Raw genomic sequence first — 17,934 nt, forward strand, 5'->3', positions numbered from 1 at the left:
TAAGGCCCTGCACCCGCTCTGGTGGGCAGTGTTGCTGGCCATAACCGCGGCTCTCTCCTCTCTGCAGCCCTGGAGCAGAGCAAAGAGAAAGGGCGCAGAGGAGGGACGCGAACTAACCCTTAGAAATTAACCTGCTTGTGCTAATGTTTGCAATATTGTCTCTTTAGTGCTCAAAAGTGCCCAGAAATGAGTATTAGTATTATCATTATTATGGATAAGGAAACCAGGCTTCAGGGACCTTAAATACCTCTGCTTGGGAGACAAGGGCTAGATTCTAATCTTGCTGACTCCAGAGTCCATGCTTTCCCACAGGCCCACAGTGCTACCCCAGGAACCCTCCCACCGGCTGTGGATGAAGGCCCTGGGCCGGGAGCCATAGAGGGTTCTCTGCCTGAGATAGCATGGGAGGACACAGCTCTGCCAGCTGGTACTAAAACCCCAAGCCCCCTGGGCTTATGGAGACATCCCACGATCCTGTCCTTTTTTCCAAACACAATATTTACACGCCTGTGTGGGTACAGAGGCGCACACACGCATGCACACCACCACACCTTACTGCAAAGGCCCTGGGGATGACACTGCCCTCCATCACTTTCACACAGTCCATTTAGGCTTCTCTTTTATGATGTCTTCTTCCCTTCAGGGCTGCTCCCAAGGCTCACTTATACAAGAGAATAAAAGTCCACGTGCCTCATTGGAAACAATGTCACCACCAGATACCACTGGGGAAGAAGCAGAGACGGAAACAAGAGGGCAGGGTGCAGTGTGGCTTCCCCCGGCCTGGGAGCCCTGAGGATGAGCCCCGAGCTGCTGGCCCTGGAGTCTCAGGCTTAGGTGCCTTCATCTGATGTCAGATCAGAGGCTCCCAGGATTGAATTTCTGTGCACACAGAACTCATCCAGTCAATAAAGCCAAATCAGGAGAGTACAGTGCACTAGCCAGGTGACAAATAAGTGATACGGGAGACTCAGTGTCTCCTTGATGAGAATCCTTTTGTTTCTATTAAAAATGTAACCCTGAGAGAGAATACACATATTTTTTTTAAGTCTCTTTGCAGATCTGAAAGACTGCCAGGCCAAGCGTTATCAGAGGGTTGCAAGTGAAGGGTACAGGGTGGGGGTGGGGTGTGGGACTCTCTGTTTTATCTGCTTTAAGATCAACTCACCAATGATAGCCTCACAGACCGTGAAGTAGTTCACGTTTGCAAAGAAAATCAAGAGACTTCGGCAAAAGTTGTGAGATGAGCACAAGAAAAGAAATACTCTCTTTTTGGGTGGTGCATGGACTCTGAACAACCAAATCTGTACAGCCCTCTTAAAGTCCCCACTTCTGCGGAGCAGATGAACGGCTGCGAATGGATTGTAAACCAGGTTCCCAATGAACCTTGCTCCCTTTAGCAGAGTTTTGGATTAAGTCCAAGGAAGGGACACGCAGATAGGAAGTCTGGTAACTCAGGTTTTAATGGAATTGAAGAAGTTTAAGAGAAAGCCAAAATGACTTCAGTTTTTTTCTTTTAAAACTGAGCTGTCTATAGTTAAAACCAAAGCAGGGAGCTTACTTTGTCTGATGGCATAAAGTAAGAGGGATTATTGCCTTATGCCAGCAAAGACACAACATTTGGCATTTAGAGAGGCTGCACCCTATCACCTAGAAAAATGCCTGGCACATAGAGATACGTGTTAATTTTTGAATGAATCACCTTTACATCGTTCAAGTATGCAGAGCTACACTTTATTTTCCTCAGCTGTATTTTACGTATGTTAATGATGTTATTCTAACTACTCTGGGCTACTCAGCCATCAGCCTGCCATCTAGAACTTAGCTCCTTCCCTACATCACTTGCCACTGTTCCCTCCACATGTCTTAGGCATGCCTCATTCTCTGAGGTGCGAGTCATTCCTTGAGAGCAGGGACGGCGTTTTCTACACCTGTGATTCCAAAGCATCCTGAACATACAAGCAGACAGTTGCGTAGACCAGGGAGCAGCGGACCTTTTCTGTAAAAGGCCAATCAGTAAATATTTTAGTCTAATCTCTGCTGCAACTCCTCAGCCCTGCCAGAGCAGCCACAGACAATACTGAGTGAGTGGGTGTGGCCGTGTGCCAGTGAAATTTGATTTACAAAAACAGGCGGTGGCTGATTTGGCCCACAGGCCTGCATTTCCAGTCCCCGGTCCCAAGGAAACAAGTGTGCTGGAAAGAACAGTGGTTGAAGCTGGAGGCTGAACACTAGACGTGTCTTCATCTGTGAAAGATGGGTCTGTAAAAGACCCTTCTAGCTTTGAAATCACCAAGTTCTAAGAATGATTTTCAATATATACTGAAAACACAGCATCACCTGGGCTACCCTTCTTCAATTTACGGCGCTCACCGCCAGTACCACTCGTTGGCTATGAAACAGGTTGGCGAGACACAGGCCAGTAAAAAACGTTTGTGGGCTGAGAAGATGTTAGGAGGTGACAGATGCTCCCCCATCCCCCTGCCACCAAGCAGTCCTTTCCTGAGGACAATAAATAGAAAACAGCACAGAAGGAAGCAACTTGCTCAGTGTTGCACATAACCACTGGCTGTTCAATAAAAAAACAGAACCCAGGAATCTTCTCTCACTCTGTCGTACGTTAAACTCTCTCCCACAAATGCCAGCCATTCCAACTTGTTAAACTCAATGACAGTCCTTCTTATTCTTTGAAAAACAAGCAACACCTTTCAAAATAAGCTATATGTTTCTATTTCAATTGATCTAATTTGTGGTTTGTATTTAAACTGTCAACTACCTCCTGGATTTCTTTTATTGAATATTTTAGTTTTTCCACCAGGTAAATACCTAAGTGAACTATCATAATTTTGCATGGGACCTCTTAATTGTACGATGCCTCCCAATTTCATAGATATTAAAGTGTGAAGAAAAGAAAGAATTGCTAAAAATATGGTGGATTTTTTTTAATGAACCTGGATTCTTGAGTTTACCTTTCTATCTGAAATAGAACAAATATACTAGGCCTTACGTTGTTTTGGGGTTTTCTCCATCTGGAATGACCTCTTTTTCTTTAACCTCCACTTGTCCATATTCTAAGCATTCATCTAAGCCCACCTAAAAGCCGGCCCCTCCAGGAAGCCTTCCTGACACCTCTACTGCAGCCTCCTACAGCACTTAACCGGAGCCCCTGGAAGACACCACAAGCTGCACTTCCAGCCCACTGTCGTCAGCTCTTTCACGACAAAGACTGTGTCTTACATCTCCCGGAACATTCCACCCCCATGAATGCAGAACAGTGCTGCAAACACGGAAGGTGTCCAAAGGCATACGCCCAGGAGTACCGGAGCAAATGATACGTGATTTACTTTTTGATCCACATGCATAAGTGGTGTTCTTATCCACGTCCTCCAACGATGGTATTTGTCAGTGTGACACACAGCAGCACCTTCAGTGCCCTCTGGGCTCATCTGAAAAGCTACGTTTTCCCATCTAAAAGCTGCTTTATAGAGATCTGAAGGACTTTTATGGCTGTTCAGTAATGACAGAACTTTACATTGTACATATGAGTCACCCAATGAATTCGACTTCCAGTAAATGAAGAATCAATTCCACGAGGCTCTGAGTAGTCCAAAAAGACTCCAAAGGGCTGGAGTGGAGAGACAGGGACACCCCAGATGAGAAACAAAGAAGCCTGGAAGTGTCATGAGCACTGCTCAGAGGGTCACAGGATCAAGACCACATGTTAGATCATAGACTTCCCTCTCGTTTCACCCTTGAGAAAAACAGTGCCTTTTGGTTACATTAGCTAATCCTGGATCTGGTTAAACTAGTGAATACAGACATACGGAGATTATGGAACTTTTGAATATACCAATAGAGTAGCACAATTTTTAAGAGAGCCATATTAAAAAATTTCCAGACCTCCTAAACAAGGGAAAAACAGCTCTAAGCCTAAACAATTTAACTTGATACATGGGGCTTATCTTGGATTCCTAAGAAGTCTGTGGCAAAGACAACGTCACAGAGGAGGTGGACGAGACAGGTCGTGATTAGGAACGCAGGGGTAGCAAGGGCAGCCCAAGAGACAGTAGCCAACGGCACGGCAAGGGCTGTCCTGCAGCCTCATCCGTCAGCCCCTGTGTGACCTCTGCTGCTCTGCCGTTCAGTTTCCTCTGTGGTTTCCCCTGCAAACGACCCTTCCATATAAAATGAATAGAGCAATGATAGGCTACCTCGAAGAGCTATCCTGAGGATTATAAACAAGTAGAAAGTATCCACAAAATGTCCAGAACTGTTGCACAGACCATGCGAGAAACAAGACAAGCAGGGCATATACAGACAAGAAGGAAAGCCTAGAAAGGCCAAGACAGGTCATTTATATCATTCACAGGAATATACTGACCCCTTCCTCTTTCTCCAATTATCTGGGGAAATTCACACGCTTTGCCAAATAAGCTCTTTGCTACCTTATCCCTGTCCTTTCTTTTCATGGTTTCTCTTTCTTCCATTATTAAAAAAACCTTTATGTAAAAGTAGACGGAACAATAATGTAAACCCCGGTGCACCCAACACCCAGCCGTACAGCCATCAGCTTGTGACTAACCCTATTTTATGTACACCTCACCCGTTCCTCGCTCCCAACCCTGTGGGACGCTTTTGGATCACATTCCAAGCATACATCATTTCATTTTTCATAGTGTTTTTGAAACACGTCATAGTTCTTGGCCATTTGATTGTCTTGATTCAACATTCCTTATGTAAATTATTTATACTGATAAAATTGAGGTGACATTGGAGGTGCCCTTGGGACCAGAGAAGAATTTAGAAACAAATGACTTAAATAAAAAAGGGACGAGTCAAGGCAGAAGTAAAGCAGCCTTAGGACCCGTGTCGTCATGGTGTCGTGAGCACTGCTCCATCCCGAGCTTCAGCTGGACCTCGCTCCTGCGGCATCAGCCCAAGGAGGAAGGGGCACGTCTCACCTTTCCCTGAATGGTTCTGACCTCTCTCCTGTCTCCTTCCCATTACTGGACCCATAATCACCTTCAGCATCGAGCTACCGCCCTTCCTCAGTTCCTCCAGGCAAAATACCCCTTCTCTCTGCGCTGCTTCCACGGCACTGAATTATCCTCACATACGGTAAGCACTCAATAAATGCTTGTACATTGACTGGACGGGGCAGAGGGCTTATTTCCTTCTGCCTTGGAGCTTAGTGATTTTCACATCTGTCTCTCCTAGTAAAATTTAAATCCCCTGAGGAAATAATAAGTGTTATATCAGCTCCGTGTCCCCTACTTCCCAGTGCATTTATCTGTGCACAGCCCGTGCTCCGAAAGTATCTGGTGAGCGGAGAGAAGCTCCAGGAAAAGAGTTAACTTTTCCAAGAGGTTAGAGGATTATAAGCTCCTGGAGAATGACTTCACGTAAATTATGGGCGAGCTAGCAAATATACAATGTGGTGATTTTTTTCACTGGTTTCCACTGGTTTCTCGTCTTAGGGGAGTAAATTTGGGCTTGTCAGCATAGAAGGGAAAGAATTCGGGAGTGGTTTCCTCTGTCCAAATGACACAGCAGCACCAGACTCCAACACCCTAATCCTGCTTTTCTCTCCTACCCCCTCCCAAGGTGAAGGCTACGTGGAGTTGCTGCCCAGAGGATGGAATTACAAGCCTGAATCTGAGACAAAGCTTCTTCATGCTGTGTCTGCTCGTTAATTAGCCGCTGGAAACTTCGGGACAGGGCCATTAACGTGCTCATAAACCTTTAAGGTTTGAAATCAAACCTTTGTTTTTTTGCTCAGCCACGATTCTGATGTGACTCTCCTTGTAAGCTGGACGGAGGACATTTGTTTCTTAACGCTTCCGAGGCTCCTAACCCTTCCAGCCCCGTGGCTCATTAACTAGCCCCTTAAGGATTTCGCCTCCTGCAGGCAGAAGCCTCCACTTGGCCTCCCAGAGCCTCGGAGGGCGCCTAATTGGGACAGTGTGAGGCTCCAAGGAAGCTCGAGGCTGGAGTGCGGCAAGGGCAGCGCTCACGTACCTGCTATCCTCCCGATGGGCATGGCGTGCTCCTCGGGCGGGGAGACGGAGACCATGATGTGGTTCATGTACGCCAGGTCTTCCCGATGGGAGAGGTTGATGGGTTTCCCTTCCCGGTGCAGCCCGTCCTCGGAGAGCCGGGACTGCTTGAAATCCACGGAGTGCCGGGGGTTGAGAATCAGAGGGTGCATGATGGGGCTGGGCATCAGCTGGATCACCCGCGTGCTCTCCTGCCGGGGGCTGGCGGGCTTCTGGTGGGGCTCGGAGGATGGCGGGCAGTGATTATTCTCCATGGGAGACACTGACAGGGGGTAGGACTCCTGGTGGTTGTTCTCCTGGTGGAGCCTCGGCCCCTGGGCCCTCTCGGCCGGGGAGAGGCGGCGGATCATGTTGTCCAGGGGGGACCGGAGGGGCCGCTGCTCGGGGTCGGGAGAAGGCCGGTGGTTTGTCGTGACGGGTGACCTGGAACGGTGCAACAGTTCAATGGTGGGGGGGTTGTGGTGTACATTCTCCACCGACGGCCTCGGGGTCCTCTGGACACAGTTATCTGTGGAGCAGAGGGAAGGACAATCAGAGACCCTGATGCATGGTCAGGGGAGGGACCTCACTGCGGTCCTAAAGGTGGCAACCGTGGAGCACGTGAGCGTGCCGGAGCGCCCTTCTTCCCGGGATGCAGGGTCTTTTTCACCGCTTTAAAAAAATTAAAGTGCACGTACTCGAAATTCTTTTCCTGCCAACGGACAAGCAAAAACTGTCTACGAACATTCCATTAATCACCTACTAGTGGCTTATAAACACAAGGAAGCCACACGTTCATTCTTTATCTTTTTGTTACTCGACTCTTCGACATGGCTTTTGGGGTCCTTAAGGGTTTTTCTCTAAATGCTTTCACTGACTTTTCATAACCCAACTTTCATATTCTCTACCTCCAGGAGTTGTTGGTATTAATGATAATGATGATGATAATAATAAAGCAATTACTATATATCCTACGTACTGGATTATATTGTTTACAATTTATAACACACCTAAGCAGAAGATACTAACTACGATTACTCCTATTTAACAGGAGAGAAAATGGAGGCATAAAGGAGTTAAGCAACTTACCCAAGGTCACCCAGCCAGTTAGATTCCAGTAAGATTCTAGAACCTTATGTACCCATTAGAATATCTACTTCTCTGCTATGTAGAAACTAGGGGGGAAAGTCACATCAAAACCTGCTCTAAGCATGCACAGTGGGCCTAATTTACATAATAACAATCTTGTACTTGAGAGAACACTGAGGATCATTTTGTTTCCGAGTGCACAGTCACACAGAGTTCAGTAAGAAGGAGGGATGGACCCCTGACAATACCTCCACCCCATCCCACCTGAACTTTCAAGCTGGAGACATCTGAGGAAGGACGACATCAGAAGTGTACACAGCTCAGGGACTTCCCTGGTGGCACAGTGGTTAAGAATCCGCCTGCCAATGCAGGGGACATGGGTTCGATCCCTGATCGGGGAAGATCCCACATGCCGCGGAGCAACTAAGCCCGTGCGCCACAACTACTGAGCCTGCGCTCTACAGCCCGCAAGCCACAACTACTGAGCCCGTGTGCCACAACTACTGAAGCCTGCACACCTAGAGCCCGTGCTCCGCAACAAGAGAAGCCACTGCAATGAGAAGCACGTGCACCGCAATGAGAAGCCCGCGCACTGCAATGAAGAGTAGCCCCTGCTCTCTGCAACTAGAGAAAGCCTGTGCGAGCCAAAAATAAATAAAATAAATAAATTTATATATAAAAAAAAAGTGTACACAGCTCAGCAGCAGAAGTAGCTCCATGGGCTGGGTTGAGGGAGGGACCAGCACGTACGTGGCCTTAGGAGTCCTGCTAAGGGTTGGAAGAACAAAAATGTGCCTACAAAAATGGAGTTTGCATCTTAATGAGGTTTCTCTGGCCACATCTGTTCCCAGAGCTGTCTCACCAAAAGGATGTGCATACTTGGACTGTTCTGGTCAAAGACTTGTCCATGGTTCTAAGTAAAGCAAGTCAAAGATATCTCCTTTATCCGTTACGACAACATCTATATGAAGAACATGTAAAGGGGATCTGGGAATCTGATAGGGTTAGTACACAGAGACAAAGGTGGTGGTTTCTTAAAGTTTTATATAGGGTTAACAGGAAAATGGGGACTCCACTAGATCTCACAAATCATATGAGACAGTGAACAAAAGAAATACTGTTCATGATAATTAAAAGATCATCTGCCTGAAGGCAAAGGGCTTATTTTGTAACCACTATATAACATGCTGCCATGAATTTAAAAGTGCTTAAACATTGGAACACCTATCAATAGGAGACTGGTTTAACAAATGATGGTATATCTCTAAATGATGGAGGACTATGCAGCTATAAAATGGAATGAGGAATAACTAAATATTTTGCTAAGGACTGGTCTCTAGGCTCTATGGCTAGATGAGCAAAGCAAGGTGAAATATTTATGGTATGCTACCATTTTTCTCAAAGGAGAAGGGGATTCCAGTTTCAGTAATGGCAGAGTGGCTTGTATCAGACTAACTTTCCTACATATAGCAATGATAGAATCTGGATAAAATATATTTATAAAAGTTATTGAGGGTACTGGAAACTGAAGGGGATTTTACTCTTGCAAGAAAGGAACTGCCCAGAGTAAGATCCAAATTTATACAGCTGTCACTCTGAGGGTCCTTCCCAGTCCATGTAGTGTGAGGCAGCTAGAAAAAGAACAAAGTTGCTTGAGATGCCAGGGAGTAGAGTATGAAGCTGCCAGAAGGGCAAAAAAATGGAGAAAACAAATTCCATAAAGGAGGGACCCTCAGAGGGAGTAGCCACTAACTGGCACATAAAATTCCCTCAAATCCTTAACACGTGCCCCTGAACCGCAATGTGCAGGGGGAACTCCAAGGAGCTCAGTGAAAGGTAATAGCTGTACAGTTCAAAGATACGAGCAGAAATCTCAGCTGCTGGCCATGGTATTGGAGACAGAGTTCAGAGTTGGGGCTCTATCAAGGAAGGCTCTGAAAACACCTCAGGCTGCTTATTACCCCAGAATGGCCACACCTTAGGAGTAAGGACTATGCTCTAGGACAAAGGGATTTGCCTGAGGGCTAAAGGCAAAACTGAAATAAATCTTCCCTAACCAAATATAAGACCAAGCCTCCACAAATTCAGCGTGACTGGCTAGTTATTTAACTGCTTGCTAGCAGAAAAATCAACACTCTTCAGAGGAATATAACATAATCCAGAGTCTCTACAATATGTTATATGTAATATTCAGTGTCCGATAAAGATTTTCTAGACATGTGAAGGAACAGAAAAATGTGACCCATATTCAAGAGGGATGGCAGTCAATAGAAGTAGACTCTTGAGATAATCTAGATGTTGGAATGAGCAAAAAAGAACTTTAAAGTAGCTATTATAAATAAGTTCAAGCACTTAAAGAAAATGATGGTCATAATGAGTGATAACAGATGGAGACTATCAGAAAAGAAATGGAAACGATCAAAAAGGGTTTTGAACTGAAAAATACAGTACTTGAAATATTGGACTGGAGAGACTTAATAGCAGATGGGAGATAATAGAAGAAAGGGTTAGTAAATTTGAAAACAGATCAATAAAAATTAAAAAGAAAGAAATAGAACTTCAGTGACCTGTGGAACAATATTAAATGGTCTAAAAGAAATGTAATTGTAGTTTGAGAAGGTGAAAATTAGAGATTGTGATACCCTATCCTAAGTACTTGTGTGATCATCTAAGAAAATAAGATGATTTTCCTGCACAGTCACTATAACATTGTAAAAGAGGAGAAAACAGAAAGAATGGGGCCAAAACAAAAAAAAAAAATCGAAGAAATAATGGCCAAGTTGTCCTCAAATTTGTTAACAACAACAGCAACAACAATATACAAACTTAAAGATCCAAGAAGCTCGGCAAATTCCAAGCAGGATAAATACAATGAAAGCTACATTCAGGCACAGAGTCGAACTGCTGAAAACCAAGAATAAACAGAAAATTTTGAAAGCAACCAAAAGGGAAAGAAAAGTTACACCACATACAGGGGAAAAGTTATACTAATTATGGCTAACTTCTTTTTTAAACACCTAGAGAGTGTGCAAGCATGTACACAAAAAAGATATGAATGGAGACCTGTAGATTGAAAGAGACTTAAGAGACACATCAACCATTTGTGAAGTAGAGACAGACCCTTGCTTGGATTATGATTTGAACAAACTGCAAACACATTTATGAGGGCTTCCCTGGTGGTGCAGTGGTTAAGAATCTGCCTGCCAATGCAGGGGACACGGGTTCGAGCCCTGGTCCGGGAAGATCCCACATGCCGCGGAACAGCTAAGCCTGTGCACCACAACTACTGAGCCTGCACTCTAGAGCCCGTGAGCCACAACTACTGAAGCCCGCACGCCTAGAGCCCATGCTCCGCAACAAGAGAAGCCACCGCAATGAGAAGCCCGCACACCGCAGCAAAGAGTAGCCCCTGCTTGCCACAACTAGAGAAAGTCCACATGCAGCAACAAAGACCCAACACAGCCATAAATAAATAAATAAATAAATAAATAAATAAATAAATAAATAAAAATAAATTAAAAAAAACATTTATGAGATAGCTGGAAAAATGTAAACAGTAATAAAATATCTGATAATATTGAGGAACTATTAGTTTTCAGGTGATGTGATGGCTCTGTGATTATGATTTTATAATCAGAATTAAAGTGCTTAATCAACCTTGCAAACATACAGGTTGGGATGACAAGTCAACTTCCTCACTTTAACCTCAATGCAAATAATGCTTACAGGATACTGATTAGGCCCATGGGGTTAACTTTAATGGCCGAAATTATTAGTATGATAGAAATGATCTACAATGTTTTGGGGATGAGGCAAGTTTTCTTTTCATAGCTAATACAGATCTCAATTCTGCCATCCACAAAAATGAATTTATCTTTTGTCCATGGTTCACTTTTTATGTCACAGAACATGATCATTGTAAGCGATATTTAAGACAGTTGCATTTTGAAGTTTCACTTATTTTCTTCTAAATGCCATTTACAGAATGCCTCCCTTTCCTTAAAAGCTTATTAAGAATTAAAAATACTTCAGGATGATGAAGACCATGTACTGAGAAATCCTATTTCCTGAATCCATTTCCCGTCTTACAAACTTTAAAACAGACACAGGCGTTGGCCAGTAGCCTGGTTACCTGCAGGTCTTCTTTGATGTCCTGGGCGTCAAGGCTCAGTGGATGGGTGTGCACTCAGGGCAAGCCTTAGGAAGTCTGGGAGAACTATGAGAGGAAGAACTTCTGTGCCAAGGGTAAAAGAGGAACTGATGTAATGTCCTGGAGAGATTTCACTCTCTGTTCCTGCCCAGATTTGGGGAACAATGAAGGACGGAGACAGTGCTCCGGATAATCCAACTCAGATTTTACTTTTGACTCCGGATCTGGGCAGGAACAGGACTTGGATGGGCTTGATTTATTTATTTCTCTGCAGACACCACTGAAGGAGGAAGTACTTGATGAAGTTGATAACGTTAATGGTGGAGAACTGGAACTGAGGGTATTTAATTCCAGGCTCCTGGTGGTCTGGGCACACCACTGTCAAGGCTGAAAGGTCTGCAACGCGCCCTTCCAAGCTTTGTTTCAGTTTGCGAAGCATGTGGCCACGTATGGAGCGGGCTCTGACGTTGCTACCCTGCTGCCTGCTGCCTCTGTTATTATAAGTTGGCAGCAGGGTATGGAAACTTATGAGACCAGAGCCGCCAGGCAGAGAAGCTCCGGACACAGGAAATGCACTAAGCGGACAGTGGGTGCATTAAATCCCCCAGATGTAGGAGTCTTCTGTCTAAAACAAGAAGATGTTTTTTTGGTCTGGCCTTGATGTCTGGGTTTGTTCTTGGTGAACTGCCCAGCTGGAAAACTGGGAAATTATCCACATTGCCCTTGGTCTGAAGGTCTTGCTATGGGAGGGAAACGCACAAGGAAGAGAGAGGAAAAGCCACATGTAATTGGTCAGTGTGGGCTTAGAAGGGGGGGGGCGCGGGGAAGGTACCCAGGAGTGGTAGGGACCTCATTCTGGTTGAAAGTACTTTCTGATCCCAAACCTTTCTCTTTGTAGATCTCCTTTAGACACAAATAATCCCTTCTTCTCACTACCAAACAGCCCCCAATAAATTAGGACTTTAAATGTGATGATCACAAAAAAAGGTCTGATTTCTTTTCTCATCCTCTTTCCTGTTACTTATTAGGAAAGTTTCTCTATTTAGAATTCATTAGAATTCAACCCAACTTAATCACATTATATAATGAATAACTAGTAGACCTAAAAAACAAAGCAAAACTCTGCCTTTGGTTAAAGTCTTGGTTTTTGACTAGGAAATTTCCAGGGTAGAGCAAACGCTAAGATCAAGTTTACGTCTCACACACCAGGATCACACTTCCCCATCATGCTTCCCCTAAGGCCATGGATGATAATAAGAGACGGAGATGCAATTCAACAGGCCCAGCAGGTAACTCTCACTCATCATCCTCAGTACACTGTGATCCACATTTTTCCCCATGAAAACACCATTTCCCAGCACAATTTTGTAAAAGATTAGTAGGAACCATGAATGATATAAAGACCTATACAAAAATTAAAGGCTCTAGATCTTGAGATGGAATTCAAAATAGATTTCATATACATACTCAGGTTCTGTCACTCCCTGTTACGAGTTGACTTGTGTGCCCCCCACCCCAAAATTCATATGTTGAAGTCCCAACCCCCAGAACCTCAGAATGTGATCCTATTTGGGAAAAGGGTCATTGCAAATGTAATTGGGTAAGGTGAGGTCATACTGGAGTAGCATGGGCCTCTATTCCAAAATGACTGGTGACCTTGTGAACAGGGGAATTTGGACACACAGACATGCACACGCTGCACAACTGGAGAGGAGTGTTTTGTCACACAGTCATTACAATATGCATTGAAGCAAAGAACTTTCAGCGATGCCAACCATATGTGAAGTAGTGTCTCAGAGGCAGAATATGCAGAGAAGGAAACGCGGTCCTTGCTCTCAAGGGTACCATAGTCTAATGGAGAAGGCAGACATATCAAAAAACGACAAAAGGCTATAGGTGCTGAATTAAGAGTCAAGGCACACAGGGGTAGGCCACGCAAGATCTACAAGCCGAGGATCTCCAAAGATTGCCAGCAAACCACCAGAAGCTGGGAGAGAAACCTAACACAGATGTTCCCTCACAGCCTCAGAAGGAACCCATCCTGCCGAGACCTTGATCTTGGACTTCCAGCCTCCAGAACTGTGAGACAATACATTTCTGTTGTTTACGCCACCCAGTGTGTGGCAGCCCTAGAAAACTATCCCTACTACCGCCTTTCCAAGAGGTTCAGCCAAGACTTTCAGTCAAGATTTTCCACTGACCCTTTGCCTGCCCATTTCAGTGTTTCCATCTCACTCAACTCCCTTGTCACATTCAGTTGTCACTGAATTCCCTTGCAGGGCCTGAGAAGAAAACTGCCCTAGCTTGGAGTGTAAGACTCAAAGACGTCTGAGATCATACACAATAAATCCTAAGGAAGCATCTAGAATTTTATAAGCATTTGGGTGAAAGGGGCTGAAAGAAACACAACAGGTGACTTTCAGGACTCTGAGGCTTAATCTTCATCACTGGGGGCGGGACAGCCTCCAACAGGCCACCTCTGCCGGTGGTTTAGCGCAGACGGTGTGGGCGAGTCTACACCAGCCGTAGATGAGGCTTTGTGCTCCCGGCCGGACGCTGGCTCTGCTCTTCCCATGTGGTGTAGAGGAGTCTCCCTCAGTCTCAGGAAAGGCCCACAAAAGAAGTGAACGAAGAAATCAAGGGATGAAGTTGCAGATGAGCCAATTTGCCCTTTGGAGGTAAACGCTGTGAATCATTTATAGGGAGGGGGCCAGGGCGGCACAAAGGTCAGGCAGAGGAAGGCAGGAGAGGGGAAAGAGTGGAGGGCTTCCTTCTCTGGAGTTGAACCCACCACCCCCAGCCCTCTTATCTCAAAGGAATCAGGTGGCATTTCCTGAGGGCTAAGAGGAAATCTCTTGTAGACTTCCTGGTTACCTTGGGAGAATTATTCATGTCTATTAGGAACCTCTTGCCCCTAAAACTTTTAGCTCAATAGAGCAAGCTAGCCCCTGGACTAAGGGCAGCCTCCATACCCCTGGAGGAAGCCAGAGGAGGCAAGGAAGGTGCACGGGTCCCCCCAGAAGGAGGCTGATGATCCGGATGAAAAGTGGCTCCATGCACCACCCCGGGCCTCCGTGCGCTCCCATCACAACCAAACGCTCCACCGGGGACCAGGTCAGAGGGTGAAAGGTCATGCTGCCCTAGACCATGACATATAGGAGGCAAAGCAGGAAGAAGAGGCCCTGGAGAGGAGAGGAGAGGAGGGTAAAGGAGAGGGGAACGAGGCCGAGTGCGGGGGAAAGTGTCAGCTGGTGCTCGTGGGCTCTGACACTGGGGACAACAGGAAGTTCTGGTGGGACCTCGTTACCTCCTGCCAGATTCAAGAGTCACAGGGATGAAAGGGGCACAAGAAAGGTTAATCTTAGAGTTCTTAAGGGTGAGAGGAGACAGCCAGATTAATAGAAAGGTTCCAAAGGGTTGTGGAGGACCTATCATGTGCCAGGTACCGCAGGTAACACAAAGTGTAGGCACTGCTTATTTTTCAAACAGGCTGTATCCTGAATTAAGGTTTGCCCTCTAAATGTATTTTCCCAGAGAAATCATGCAACAGGTGGTGCCCCGTTAACCCATGAAGAAGTCCTAGGATAATGGCATGGGTGGACAACAGGCCTTTCCTATGTCCGGATGCAGAAACCCGGTGTTTGCACAAAGCACATGCCATTGCAGTAACGGGACTGCTTAAGAAAATTGGAATTGGAATAGCACAGGGAACTATATTCAGTATTTTGTAATAACCTATATGGGAAAAGAATCTGAAAAAGAATATATCTATGTGTGTGTATTGATATATAACTGAATCACTTTGCTGTATACCTGAAGCTAACACAATATTGTATATCAACTATACTTCAATAAAAAAATAATTAAAAAACAGAAAATTGGAATTGGAGGTAAGAAAAAAAAAAACATTGCACAACAATGTGAATATACCTAACACTACAGAATTGTACACCTACAAATGGTTAAGATGATGTTATGTGTATTTTATCACAATTCAGCTTTTTTTAAGTTTAAAGAAAAGAAGAAAAAACCTGAACCAAATAGTGCTAAGAAACAGCAAATAGTAATAATGAATAGCGTTTATCGAGCGCTTGCTATGTGACAGACGCTGCTCTGAGGGCATTTCCCATATGAACTTGACCCTTTCTTACATCAATCGTATTCGATAGGTACTGCTATTCTCCTTCTTTTACAGATGAAAACAGACACACAAGGAAGCTAAGGAACTTGCCTCAGGTCACACAGCTGGTGAACTGGGAGCTGGGATTTGAACCCAGGTGGTCTGGATCCACACACACACCATCACGCTCTCCGGCTCTACCATGTGCTGCACGGTTAACGTGTATAACAAAGATGTCAAACCCGGGCCAATGGCCTCCTTGACACTTCAGTCACGAATACGATTCCAGCAAGACTAGAAAATCGGGGTGGTTTTTACAACAGCGGGTAATAGGATGTGTCCTGGGCAGCTGGAAGCCTCATCTACCCTGGTGCCTGCTCAGCAGCTGTCCTGTGGGGCCAGCTCTCAAGGAGCCACCGCACAAGGGGCTGGTCCAGGGGTATGAGAGCCAGGGCTTCTGTTCTCAGAGGCCACTGCCTGACTCAGAACCCACATTTCTCCCAGGCCGGGAGATCTCTGTCCTGCTAATAAGTCCATTCATCCTGGGGCAGTCAACGATCCAAACAGGTTAATTCAGTCCAATTTAGTATGAGTTTTTAATATCATTAACTGAAGACATACACTGGGGTCTCAAAAGTTATCTCTGACAGTTTTTGGTTTTCATTTGACAGTTTCAAGTACAGATGGTCCCCGACTTATGATGGTTCGACTTAGCGATTTTTCGACTTTACAGTGGTGGCAAAGTGATACGCGTTAGGTAGAAACGGTACTTCAAATTTTGAATTTCGATCTCTTTCTGGGGCTAGTGATATGCAGGATGATACTCCTCGTGACGCTGGGCAGCGGCAGTGAGCACAGCTCCCAGTCTGCCACGCGATCACGAGGGTGAACAACGGATACCATCCTGTACCCAGACAACCATTCTGTCTTTCACTTGCCGTGCAGTGTTCAATAAATTACATGAGGTAGTCAACACTTAATTATAAAATCGGCTTTGCGTTAGATGATTTTGCCCAACTGCAGGCTAATGTAAGTGTTCTGAGCATGTTTAAGGTAGGTGGGCTAAGCTGTGCTGTTTGGTAGGTTAGGGGTATTAAATGCATTTTCAACTTAGGATATTTTCAACTTAAGATGGGTTCATCTGGCTGTATCCCCATCCTAAGTCTGGGAAGATCTGTACTATGAAGCAGAAACATTACAAGCAGGTGTGCGGGGACCTGCCAGTGTATTGGACCCTAGTACAATATACAGTATATTGGACCTGTCTCGGCATCCTAATCTCCATGGTTCTTCTACTCATCGTTTAATCATTTGCCCTATTTTCAGGGTGCTTGCAAACACACAAAATTAATAAAAACATTATTTCGGTCAGCTCATTCATGCTGCAGTGGAATGAACACCGGCATTGGAACCAAGTGGACCTGGGGTTAGGTCTTAGCTTTGCCACTACATAGTTATGTGATTTGGAGGCAGGGTACTTTACTGCTCTTAGCCTCAATTTCCTCATCTACAAAGTGGAAATAATATTACCTTCTTTATGGGGTGGTTGTGAAGATTAAATGATTTAAACATGTAAAAGCTTAGAACAGGGCCTGGCACACAACGAGGACCCCATAAAGGACCCCTTAGCTCTTATTTTGTTATTATGAGGTAGATTCATGTACCTCATCTCGTTGAATTATCTCATTAAAATTGTATAAGATTTCCTTCCTCCAAAGCAGTCTCTGGCACTTGTATTTGGTGGGCAGGGGGAGGAAGAAGGGGAAATATTTCCCCCAGTAAAGCAATCATATAAATAAAATTTCTGTGGGCCATCCCAGAATACAGGCCACCCTCCCCACCCTCCATGAAGAAATGATTTCCCGCTACTATCTGGGCCATGACCATGGGCTACTTGTAAGGAGAACTGAGAACGACAGCATTTCGACATCTGAAATTTCTCGTCCTCACTTGCAATTTCCATATCCACCTGGTGACAGAGAGCTGCCCCAGAGCAGAACTTTCACCTTAGAACTGTGTCTACTGCTACAGAAACAATCACAGCACAGCATGTGGGAATAGTTTCAAATTCAAGTGATTAAAAATCACCTCCCAATTCCCTGGCGGTCCAGTGGTTAGGACTCGGCACTTTCACTGCTGGGGCCCGGGTTCGATCCCTGGTCAGGCAACTATGATCCTGCAAGCCACGTGGCATGGCCAAAAAAAAAAAAAAAAATCACCTCCCAGTCTCTTAGATGGGGGCATAAGAGAGGGTGGACTGAAGGGTCGAAATTATAGGCGGGTCCCCCAAAGAGATCATGGGATGAGGACATTTGAGAAACACAGATCCTGTTCCTCCTCCCTGGAGACTTGTGCATGTCCGGTCCGACAGGGGTGACTCTGCAAAGCTGACCCCATTCGGAGACCAGCCTAGACTAGAAGCATATTTTAATTGCTCAATGAACTTTTAGGGAATCACTCATTCAAGTAGTTCTAACACCAAAGGACCAGTGGCAATCGAATGTATACTTTGGCACCAAGCTTTTCTTCTTAAATATTCCATG

General features: G+C 45.2%; 1 protein-coding gene across 4 annotated transcripts in view; it reads right to left on the reverse strand.

Annotated features, from left to right (window-relative positions):
• Positions 1–17,934, reverse strand: part of ETV6 (ETS variant transcription factor 6) — a 241,994-nt gene that overhangs the window by 15,879 nt on the left and 208,181 nt on the right. For all 4 annotated transcript variants that reach the window (XM_061205381.1, XM_061205380.1, XM_061205382.1 and 1 more), the window contains one exon: positions 6,016–6,561. In XM_061205381.1, coding sequence (XP_061061364.1) covers positions 6,016–6,561 — 546 coding nt within the window. The remainder of the gene's footprint in view (positions 1–6,015; positions 6,562–17,934) is intronic.

Source organism: Eubalaena glacialis, chromosome 11 (genome assembly GCF_028564815.1).
Source record: "Eubalaena glacialis isolate mEubGla1 chromosome 11, mEubGla1.1.hap2.+ XY, whole genome shotgun sequence".
NCBI lineage: Eukaryota > Metazoa > Chordata > Mammalia > Artiodactyla > Balaenidae > Eubalaena > Eubalaena glacialis.